The 12,357-nt window shown below is 36.4% G+C and overlaps 1 protein-coding gene across 1 annotated transcript in view; it reads right to left on the bottom strand.

Moving 5' to 3' along the window:
• The window catches only part of REDIC1 (regulator of DNA class I crossover intermediates 1), a 67,211-nt gene extending 61,042 nt beyond the window's left edge, over window positions 1-6,169 (bottom strand). The window contains exons 1-2 of the mRNA XM_028113206.2: window positions 6,137-6,169; window positions 3,090-3,228 (exon numbers count right to left, since the gene is read on the bottom strand). Coding sequence (XP_027969007.2) covers window positions 3,090-3,228; window positions 6,137-6,163 — 166 coding nt within the window. The 5' untranslated portion in view covers window positions 6,164-6,169. The remainder of the gene's footprint in view (window positions 1-3,089; window positions 3,229-6,136) is intronic.
• Between the last annotated feature and the right edge of the window lie 6,188 nt (window positions 6,170-12,357).

The following is a 12,357-nucleotide window of genomic DNA, read 5'->3' as shown; positions in this document are numbered from 1 at the left end:
TAGTTATAAACAACAGAAATTTATTTCTCAGCCAGGCAGTCCAAGATCAAAGTGCTCTCAGGGTCAGGGTCTGGTGAGAGCCTGAGTCCTGGTTCACAGAGAGCTGTCTTCTCCCTGTGTCCTCACACAGTGAAAGGAGCAAAGAGAGCTCTCTGGAGTCTCTTTATAAAAGCACTAACTCCATTCATGAGGGCTCCACCATCATGACCTAACCACCTCCTAAAGGCCCCACCTCCTAATACCATCACTAATAAGCTTATGCTTTTGTAAGGAAGGAAAAATATCTTTTTCCTCTTTCTAAATTCTCAGCTAGGAACTCTATAACAAAAGACAGATTAGTAAGAGGAAAAACATACCAATTTATTTAGTATAAATTTTAAACGGAAAACTTTATAAAGAAATGGAGACCCAAAGAAGTGGTTAAACCTGAGCATTTTTATGCTAGGTTTGATGGAGAATGAAAAGTAGTGGGAAAATGTGATCGAACAAAAAAGGGTATGAACTAAATCTAGCCAACAGGAGGAAACAGCAAGGCTTATTTGTTTAGATTCTTCTCAGTGTCCCTCTGTCTTGGAGATAAAGATGTTCCTTTCCTCCAGGTATAAGGAGGACACTTCTCACATGAGGATCCTTCCTGCACATGCTGCTTCTCAAATTCCTTCAGCTTAAGATCTTTAGTATGCCAACATGCTTTATTTTGCGGACAGTGTGTCCTGACCCCATCATTTTCTATTCTATTCCCAGCATCCAGTACACTACTTAATGGAAGTACTCAATAATGGAGGTACTCAATAAACATGTTGAACGTATAAATGAAAAGAAAGTGAGGAAGAAAGGAAATATATAAAGGCAAATACATCATTGACAGTCTCATGAAAAAGAGTGAAATTGGTCCCCTATCTTACAACATACACAAAATTCAACTCAAAATGGATTAAAGAGTTGAATATAAGACCTAAAACCATAAAACTAGAAGAAAACATAAGGGGTAAGTTCCTTGGCATCAGTCTAGGCAATGATTTTTTGGATTTGACACCAAAAGCAAAGGCAACAAAAGCAAAAACAAACATGGGGAACCACATCAAACTAAAAATCTTCTACACAGCAAAGAAAATCATTACCAAAATGAAAAGACAAACTATGGAATGGGAGAAAATATTTGCAAATCATATATCTGATAAGGATTCAAACTGCAAAATATATAACGAACTCATAAGACTCTTAGCAAAAAATGAACAAACTAATTTTGTAAATGGGCAGTGGAAATGAATAGACATTTTTCCAAAGAAAACATACAAATGGCCAACAGACACATGAAAAGGTGCCCATCACTTATCTTCAGGGAAATACAAATCCAAACCACAATGAGATATCACCTCACACCTTTTAGAATGACTATCATCAAAAAGGCAAGAGATAACAAGTGTTGGGAAGGATGTGGAAAAAGGGAACGCTTGTGCACAGTTGATAGGAATGCAAATGGGTGGAGTAACTATGGAGAACATAATATATGTTCCTCAAAAAATTAAAAGAAAAACTACATAATTCAGCAATCCCACCTCTGAGTATATATCCAAAGGAAATGAAAACAGAATTGTAAGGAGATATCTGTACTCCCATGTCCCATGTTCACAGGAGCATCATTCACAATGGGCAAGATATAAGATATGAAAATAACCTCATGTCTGTCAATGGATGACTGGATAAAGAACAGGTGAGATATATACATATGATGAAATATTCTTCAGCCATGAACATTAAGGAAATACTGCCATTTATGACCACTTGGATGGACCTTAAAGGCATTATGTTAACTGAAATAAGCTAGAAAAAGACAAATAATGCACGGTATCACTTACATGTGGAATCTAAAAAAGAAAATCAAACTCACAGAAACAGGGAGTACAAAAGTAGTTGTCAGGGGCTGGGGACTAGGGAAGAGGGGAAATACAGGTTGGTAACAGGTCAAACTTTAGCTATAAGATGAATAAGGTATGAGGATCTAATGTCAAATGTCATGACTGTGGCTGACAACACTATATTACATAAGTGAAGAAAAAGACGGTAAATACATCAAACAGATTTACAACAAAATTTTTATTCCTAAAGTCCATAAAGAACGTATTTACGTCTAACATATAACTAAATTTGCTTGTGTAAGCCGCCGTCTGCATTAAGGAATAAAAATGACAGAGAAAGGAAAAGAGGAGATACTAACAGTACTTAACGATCAATTTCTATCCCTCCTTTATGAACTATCTTATTTCTTAAGCTCTCATTTTAGTACTTATTTTAAAAATTAAATATCAGACACAAGGTCCCTTGAGAAAAAAAAATACTCTGACTAAACTTTTTATTCACCTGAAGGCTCAAAATACAGGTAAAATGAACTTTATTTTGAAGTATTAGACTACATAGTTAACATTCCAAGAATGCCTAAGAAATTATTCAAGTTGTGATATAGGAAACTAATCATTGAGGCAAAAATCCTTTCAAACAAATTCTCTAAATACTTTAAGATAGTAAAGACATTTATTCCCTCCTCTTTTAGCTAAACTTTGGTAACTATCAGCCTACGTAGATTAATGTAGTAACTAAAACAATGGCAATATAATAACTTTGACCAACCTTATAAAATTAATTCTATATAACAACACAACTTAAAAATAAAAATAGATTAAGCAAAAAAAAAAAGATTTTAAGCAAAAAGTAACAAAGGTACTTTAATCAAAAAGTAACTAATTTAGGGCGCCTGGGTGGCTCTGATGGTTAAGCGTCTGCCTTCGGCTCAGGTCATGATCCCAGGGTCCTGGGATCGAGTCCCGCATCGGGCTCCCTGCTCCTTGGGAGCCTGCTTCTCCTTCTGCTTCTCTCTCTCTCCCTCTCTCTCTCCCTCTGTCTCTCATGAATAAATAAATAAAATATTAAAAAAAAAGATTTAAAGAAAAAGTAACTAATTTAAGAAGGCAACCAAGTTTTAAAATTAGTTTACTTTCCATATCCTCTGAGTTCTAAAATTATAAACTTATTAGAAAACTGAATGTTATGATCACATTAGAGTCAAACAAAATGCTAATGGAAAGACTTACCAGGTGTTTTCTTCTGGCAAGATATGTGATTTACCATATATAGGTTAAGGAGGTCTAAACTGACAGTGGAATTTTTGACAGGGGATGAAACTCCCAGTAACTTCATTTTTGATTTTAACCTTTTCTTTTCAAAATATTCCTAAAATAATTAAAAATAAAAGTTATTACAACAACAAAAGTTATTAGGCAAATCATAAAAAATAAAAAAGCAACAAGGCCATTTAATAATTGACTTGACATTTTTATATTTTTGACACCCCCTTTATATGCTTACATATAAATTAAAATCAATCATGATGACATAGTTTGCCTAAAGACTCTTAATTTCACAGCCTCTTAAAATCTTTTTGGTAAATGTAATGCCTTTAAAATAGAACTTTATGAAGGCATTACTATGTATCAAAAGATTAAAAATTATCTGAAATGTAAAGCTTTTTAAAAATGTGATAAAACAAATCTGACAAGTTAAAAACTTGTTTTTCTACAGAGTATGCTTACAGATATAAAAAGCCTTAAAGATATGCATAGCTGAGTACCATTAAAAGTCAACTGAAATGAGAAGAGGACAAGAAAAAGCAGCTGTGTGAGACTAACTCCAGCCAGACTCAATTTAATTTCCTTTATTATCCTTCCATGTCTGCTACTCTGCCATTAGCAAAAGCTATACTGTTGAGTGCACTGAGAAGTGAATGAGAGATAAAAGTGAAGGGGCATAACAAGAAAGGGAAAGGATCCAGAGAGGGCTTTACTTGTTTTAATAGTGGAGAATTGAGTATGTCTGAATATCAGTGGAAAGCCTCCAGCTGACAGTGACTGGTTGAGAATACAAGAAAGAGAAGTAACTGATGCAGTGAAGTCCTTGAGAAAGATGGAATCCAGACTGCAAATAAAGAGACCTTCCTTTGACTAAAGGAAACTACTTCCACAATCACAGAAGGGAAAGAGATCAGTGAAGATGTAAGATAGTTTACAGAACTGGTAGTAGATACATGACATAATTCTCATCTGAGAGCTTCTATTTCCTCTGAAATGTAAGACAAGGTCATCTAATGAGTGTGAAGAGAATAAAAATAGGGTTGGGGAAGAGTGGCTTAAAGGAGGCATGAAATATTCAAGGGAAGGTATGACATTTTCAAGAATAGGAAAGTGACATAACTAGAGATTGACAGTTCAGGGAAGGGCCATATGTCTTTCCCTTTCTTATAAATATTCACAAGAATGATCCAGAGTTAGAATACTAAAAAAAAAAAAAAAAAAATCTGGGGACAGATTTTAGTTTATTTATTGAATGCCTATGTTATTGCTTGGCACAATTCTAGGCATGGGAGATACAAAATAAACAAAAGTAATAAAATCCCTCTTCTGATGAATATATGTTAATGAAGGTGGGGGGATAACAGAGGAAACAAATTTATAAGAAAATACTGGATTATGAAAGAGAAGAGTGGTAAGAAATGGTCCTAGAAAGAAACTAGAGGGTGGGAAGCTACTTAGATGCTGTGATCAGAGAAAGCCAATCTAAGAGGAGATACTTTAGCTAAAACCTAAATGTTGACAAGCCAGACACGCAAATATCTTGAGGAAGAATATTCCAGACAAAGAGAAGAAGAATGGCAGAAAGAAGGTCAGTGTAGCTAAAATAAAATGAACAGGGCAAGTAGTAAGAAAATCAGAGAAGTAGGCAGGGTGTAGATCCTTCAGGTCCTTCTAGGCTATGGTTAAGTCAGGTATTATTCTAAAAGCAATGAAAAACAACTGAAGCTTTTAAGCAGGGGAATGAAAATTCTGATTTTTGCTCTTAAAAGATCCTATTAATTGCTGTGTGAAGAACAGACTACATAGGAATAAAAGATAAAGCAGAAAAACACTGATAAATCTGATTACGTTAAAATTAAGAACTTGCCTTAAAAGACAGCATTAAGAAAGTAAAAAGCTACAGAGTAACCAAAGAATTCTAAACATAAAAAGACAATAAGAAAAAGACAATACAAATTAAAAATGGAAAAAATACTTGGGGCGCCTGGGTGGCTCAGATGGTTAAGCGTCTGCCTTTGGCTCAGGTCAGGATCCCAGGGTTCTGGGATCGAGTCCCGCATCGGGCTCCCTGATCCTTGGGAGCCTGCTTCTCTCTCTCTCTCTGTCTCTCATGAATAAATAAATGAAATCTTAAAAAAAAAAAGGAAAAAATACTTGGAAAAGTACTTCACAAAAGAGGTAACATGGATGAAAATTTCAGATAACCTCACTAGTAATCAAGAAAATAGGAGTTAAATTTACAATGAGACATCATTTCACTAATAACTATTCTACTTTTATAATAATCACTCCCTTGCTTTTCTTTAAATTTTATGAGCTTTGAACATATTTTTTCTGTTTTGGAACGTTTTGTAAATGGAATCTTACTGCTTATATTCTTTGAGTTGCTTCATTTGGTCATTTTATTTTTGGGATTCATCTACATTAATTACATGTGGCTGATACATTTTCACTGCTACATCATTACTTGGGTATGCCACAATTTGTTTAACCATTCTACTGCTAATGGACATTTGGGTGGTCCCCTTCCCTCCCCATACTCCTGCCCCTCTTCTTCCTCCCTTTTGACTTCTTCTCTTTTTTGCTACTTAACAACAATGATCCAAACAAGCTTGTATATGTCTCGAAGCACACATATGGAAGAGTTTCTCTTGAATATATACTGCTCAGCTGTAAGATATATACATGCTCAACTTCATATAATAAAATCGATGTAAGAAAAAAAAACTAAAAAATGATTATTTGAATCGGGGTACTCGTAGGACAGGTAGTGAGAAGTGATCAGACTTTCCTTAAAAGACTGGGATATATTTTGGAACTAGAATGACAAGAATCAACAATGATCTTTAAGTCCCTGCCTAAGAAAACGGTTGGCTGATCAAACTATCTACAAAACAGAGAAGACTGGATGGTCTTCCAATTACTTAGGTGAATTTATTAACCTTCAAAAAACACTTCAAAAGATCACTGTTCTTATAAGGCTAATATAAATAAAAATGTATTTTCTTTACCTTTTGCTTTCTCCTTTCCTGCTTCATCAGAACCCTGGTACTGAAAAAGGAAACAAGACAAAAGATATTATGATTAAAGAAATAGTCCCTAAAATGATTGCCATTTTAGCTGAATTGATGACTTGAAATTAAAATCTAAAAGTATAGTAAGAATTATATTATTTTCTGAAAAGAAATTATGAAAATGTTATAGTATATACTGTTCCACAAAATTTTCTTAGAAAATCCAAGAAATAGTAAAAAAGACTCTATACCTACAATGAATAAACCTGGATTATAAAATCAATATAAACAAAGAGAAAGAAATGCATTGGAAAAGATGTATCCCTGAAAATTTCTCATTTGATAGCAATATTCTCGGTCAAAACTGCTATTTTCTTGCTTTACCTTATTATTTCAATATTCTACTAAAATCAGGAGGGAATAGAGAGAAGATCAAAATCTATCTGGATCTAAGGAAATTTTATTATTAGAGAAATTTCAGTTATATTAATGTATCAGCTATATGTACTAACTTCTTTAAAAAAAATAGCTAGTCATTATGGATGTGCCTTATACCTATGATCTTTGTGCTAAACACTGCACTGAATCCCAATGACAGTACAGTATTTAACAGTTATAAAATATTTGCTCTATTAGTAATAATGGAATGCTATAAAACATTCTTGACAATTTAAAAAGATCTGCACAATATAGCTTTTGGATATACATGAAACTATGGTCTCAAATTCAAGATCTGTGCAAGAATTATAAATAAAATAAAAATAAATAAAATAAAATGTATATCAGCTATATGAGATTATATAAGAATATGAAAATAAAAATGGCTAATTAACAAGTACTATATATCTTGCACCACCCTAAATGTTTTGGACACTTTATATGTATAAATTCATTTAATCTTCACAGCAACTCCATAAGGTAAGATCTATTTTTATCCCTATTTTACTGATGAAGAAATTAAGAGAGGTTAAGTAACTTGCCCACAGTCACATTGCTGATTGGTGTAAATTGGAGATTCAAATCCAAGAATTCTGATTTTAAAGTTTTTAACCAGTGCATTACACTGCTTTCCAAGTATGTTAACTGTGAATACACAAAGGTGTTCATTTTTCCAAATGAAATTTTTCCAAATTTTCAGAAACTACATGAGTTACTGAATACCCTCATACTTACCACTTACTGAACTTATTCTTTAACATATTTCCCAATAGCTATGTCTTAATTGACCATTTTGAGTTCAATGAACAAAGAACCCAATCTATTCTGTTCTATGCAGCATCATAAGCATACTGCTAGCATTCAAACTTTAGAAAAGAAAAAGGAAATAAATTACATTTCATTAACACCTCACAAATGTTAAGGATGGAGAGGATCTTAGAGATTAGTTTATTCCCCATCATTTTAAAATTTACAGAAAACTCACATAAGAAGCAAAGTGACTTTTCAAAGTTCAGAAATACAAGAAGTATGACAGAGCCAGCAACATTAAGCATTTCAGTTTATAAACAGATAATAAGAAGAGATATCAATTCTATAAGCAGCTCCCACTATAAAGATCAGCAGAACTGGGGACAAGTCAAAGTCTAAATTCATCTTTATATATGTAAATATCAAGAGCTTTCATTCCAGACTGGCTTTCTATTAACCAGGACACTCTTACAGCTCTCACCAAGTTCTCTGTAGTACATAATCCCCATCACTATGTGCCTAAGAAAAGTCAATTAAGGACTCAAGGGGCGCCTGGGTGGCTCAGTCAATTGAACATTTAGCTCAGGTCATGACCTCAGTCAGGGTCCTGGGATCGAGTCCCTCATCTGGCGCCTGCTCAGCAGGGAGACTGCTTCTCCCTCTTCCTCTGTCCCTCTGCCCTGCTTGTGTTCTCTCTCATGCTCTCGCTCTATCTCAATTAAATAAAATCTTAAATAAAAAAAAACTCAAGACCAGCTGCTGTATCAGCCTACTACCATATAAAAGTGAAAAAGGATCCTGATGTAGAAGTCAAAGGTAATTTCTTAAATAGAACATTTTAGATTGTTATTAGGGCAACTGATGCTACTAAACAGTGTCTCTCAATTAGCTGCACTAAAGAAAAACACTGCATCAATTAGGATTTTTAGTTACAAGAAACTGAAAGCACCTTTGGTTAATTTAAACAGAAAATAAATGTATTAAAAGGAAACTGCATAGAGACGCCTAGGTGGCTCACTCGGTTAAGCATCTATCTTTGGCTCTCAGCTCAGGTCATGATCTCAAGGTCCTGGAATTGAGCCCCCACACTGGCTCTCTGCTCAACAGGGAGTCTGCTTCTCCCTCTTCCTCTGCCACCCCCGCCCCTCCCCATTGGCTCATGCTCTCTCAAATAAATAATAAATCTAAAAAAAATTTTTTTTAATAAACAAAAAATAAAAGAAAACTGGGTAGCCAACAGACCTGCCAAGAGGGCTGATAAGCAGATTTGGCAACCTGCAGGAACAAGACAGTCTAGGCTGTGAGGTCATAGTCAAAACCATGCCATAATTAGTTTCAATAAGGACTCCACTGCTCACACAGGTCAACACTGGACACCACTGACTGTACCACTGTTACAGAAAACCCAACCAAGTTCAGCTGTTCTTCACTTGAAAAGCCAGTATTCAAGAGATGAGTTTTAATTGGAAAGGAATTTGAGCTTTATTCGGGAGACTGGCCACCTGGAGAGAAGGTGGACTCCTGCGCAAAAACCAACTCTGAGGTTTCTCTGCTTGGCACAAATATTTACCCCCAACCCAAAGATTTTTTTTTTTTTTAAGATTTTATTTATTATCTGACAGAGAGATAGAGAGGGCACAAGTAGGCAGAGTGGCAGGCAGAGGGAGAGGGAGAAGCAGGCTCTCTGCTGAGGAGGGAGCCGGACGTGGGGCTCGATCCCAGGACCACAGGATCATGACCCGAGCCAAAGGCAGCCGCTTAACCACAACCCAAAGATTTTTAAAGGAATTTTATTTAGGGCAGTTATCACTAAAAGGGGAAAACCACAACTATATGGTCAATTTACCTTCAACAAAGCAGGAAAGAATATCCAATGGAAAAAAGTCTTTTCAACAAATGGTGTTGGGAAAACTGGATAGCAACATGCAAAAGAATGAAAGTGGAGGAGCCTGGCTAGCTTAGTCAGTGAAGCATGCAACTCTTGATCACAGGGTTGTGGGTTCAAGCCCCATGTTGGGTGTGGAGCCTACTTAAAAAAAAAAAAAAAAAAGTTTAAAAAACTAAACCAGAGATGCCTGGGTGGCTCAGGCATTAAGTGTCTGCCTTTGGCTCAGGCCATGATCCTGATATGGGATTGAGTCCCATATCAGGCTCCTTGCTCAGCAGGGAGTCTGCTTTTACATCTGCTTCCACTCCCCCAGCTTGTGCATGCTCTCTCTCTCTCTCTCTGACAAATAAATAAATAAAATCTTAAAAAAAAAAAGCTAAACTGGACCACTTTCTTACACCATGCACAAAAATAAATTCAAAATGGATGAAAGACCTAAATTTGACATAGGAAATCATTAAAATCCTAGAAGAGAACAGAGGCAGTAACTTCTTTGACATCAGCCATAGCAACTTCTTACTAGATATGTCTCCAGAGACAAGGGAAACAAGCAAAAATAAACTACTGGGATTTTATCAAAATAAAAAGCTTCTGCACAGCAAAGGAAACAATAAAACTGAAAGGCAACCTACAGAATGGGAAAAGACATTTGCAAATGACATATCTGATAAAGTATTAGTGTCCAAAATGTATAAAGAACTTACCAAACTCAACACCCAAAAAACAAATAATCCAGTTAAAAAATGGGCAGAAGGCCTGAAAAGACATTTTTCCAAAGAAGACATAAAATGGCCAATAGACACATGAAAAGATACTCAACATCACTCTTCATCAGGGAAATGCAAAGCAAAACTACAATGAGATGTCACCTCACACCTGTCAAAATGGCTAAAATTAACAATACAGGAAACAACAGGTGTTGGTGAGGATGCAGAGAAAGGGGAACCCTCTTACACTGCTGGTGGGAACACAAACTGGTACAGCTACTGTGGAAAATAATATGAAGATTCCTCAAAAAGTTAAAAATAGAACTACCCTATGATTCGGCAATTGTATTACTAGGTATTTACCCAAAGAATACAAAAATACTAATTCAAAGGGATACGTGCACCGTGATGCTTATAGCAGCATTATTACCAATAGCCAAATTATGGAAACAGCCCAAGTGTCCATCAACTGGTGAATGGATAAAGAAGATGTGGTGTGTACGTACACACACACACACACACACACACACACACTGGAATATTACTCAGCCATCAAAAAGAATGAAATCTTGCCATTTGCAATGAAGTGGATGGAGCTAGAGAGTATTATGCTGAGCAAAATAAGTCAGTCAAAGATAAATACCGTATCATTTCACTCATAGGTGGAATTTAAGAAACAAAACAAATGATCATGGGGGGGGAGAGAGAAGAAAACCAAGAAACCAACTATAGAGAACAAACTGATGGTTATCAGAGGGGAAGCAGGTTGGAGGATGGGTTAAATAGGTGATGGGGGATTAAGAAGGGCACTTTGTGAGGAGCACTGGGTGTTTTATGGAAATGTGGAATGACTATATTATACACCAGGAACATTATACTTTATGTTAACTAACCGGAATTTAAATAAAAACTCAGTAAAATTAAAAAATTTTAATTTAAAAAATTTTTTAAAAATCAGTAAAAGGGGAGCACAGTGGTCTGTTAACACTTCTTTTTTTTTTTTTTAAAGATTTTATTTATTTATTTGAGAGAGAGAGAATGAGAGAGAGCACGAGAGGGAAGAGGGTCAGAGGGAGAAGCAGACTCCCTGCCGAGCAGGGAGCCCGATGTGGGACTCGATCCCGGGACTCCAGGATCATGACCCGAGCCGAAGGCAGTCACTTAACCAACTGAGCCACCCAGGCACCCGGTCTGTTAACACTTCTTGATTGCTTGCAGACTACATGGTGCCAGCTACAGATATCACCGCGGTACTCAGAGGCTGTGCGAGAGGGTTTGGTTCTGAGTCTTTCTGGGAAACAATACATGATCTATAGCTACACAAAGAAAGGTTTAACCAATCACGTGGACTAAAGGTGCTTGCTAAAAGTTAAAGACTACTAACTTGGCCAAAGTGGCCAAGGAGGCAGCTTCACCATCTCCATTCCTGGACAGTAAAATACCTCCTCTGGCATCACTAACATTACTGTCCCTGAAAATTCAATCCTGCTACAGCTCCTACAACCGCCTGCAACTACAACAGATGCTCTGTATTCTTTCTTTGGCTTCACTAACTGCTGATTCAAAGTATAGAACAAGTGCATCGAAGTCAGAGCTTAGATCATATGCCCATTTCCTAGGTGCAAAACAGACTGAAACACATTATCTGGGTTTTGTTGTGTTTTTTGTGTTGGGTTTTGTGGGGTTTTTTTTTTCCACATTCTTTAGAGGATGGTGGCCTGTGCCTAGCACCAAAACTCATAAGGTGGGAAATATCCCCCTGCCCCCCCCCACACACACAAGGGGCTCAGATGCTGGGCTGCCAAAGAGTACAAATATCTACTTTTAAAATGTTATACAATAAAATTAAAATAGTTGATGATCCAAAAGTAATTTTTTATTTGGCTGTCAGATATGTGTATGTGTATGTGCGTGTGTGTTTGTGTTTGTGTGTGTGTGTGTGTGTGTGTGTGTGTGTGTATTCGTAATAGTTGCTTCTAATGGTTTTGCTTAGGTGAGTGTCAAAATAAGACAGTAATGTTCTTTTTGTTGTTCCACAAGGGTTAAGACGGCAATACAGAAGGCTCCTGAGGCCTCTTCTTCCCACAGACACACCGATGTACAGCTACATTTGCAGCATTGCCTCTGAAAGAGGTTCAAAAACTAGCTGAGTGACTCCTACATACCAGCTAATTGAGAAAACACCCACATTGGAACAGGTAGGAAAGGCTGTGACACACTCTTACCATAAACACATTCCTCCCCCCTTAGCACAGTGCCATAGAGTTGGGTGGGAACCCCCAATTCCTAGTTTTGACCTGAGGAGCAAATGGTTTGTACTACATATCCAGCACTCCCAATTTTCAGGGCCCTCACTAGACAGGTAAGTTCCCAAAAACACAGCTCTGAAAGCCAACAGGGCCTGTGTCCAGGAGACCCACAAGACTATAGCAAAC

The sequence above is a fragment of the Eumetopias jubatus genome, unplaced genomic scaffold, assembly GCF_037043125.1.
Source record: "Eumetopias jubatus isolate StellerSeaLion01/CBP00866 unplaced genomic scaffold, mEumJub1_p1.0 scaffold_8, whole genome shotgun sequence".
In the NCBI taxonomy this organism is placed as follows: Eukaryota; Metazoa; Chordata; class Mammalia; order Carnivora; family Otariidae; genus Eumetopias; species Eumetopias jubatus.
The sequence above is the reverse complement of the archived record's forward strand: the minus strand, read 5'-3'. Positions and strand labels throughout refer to the sequence as shown.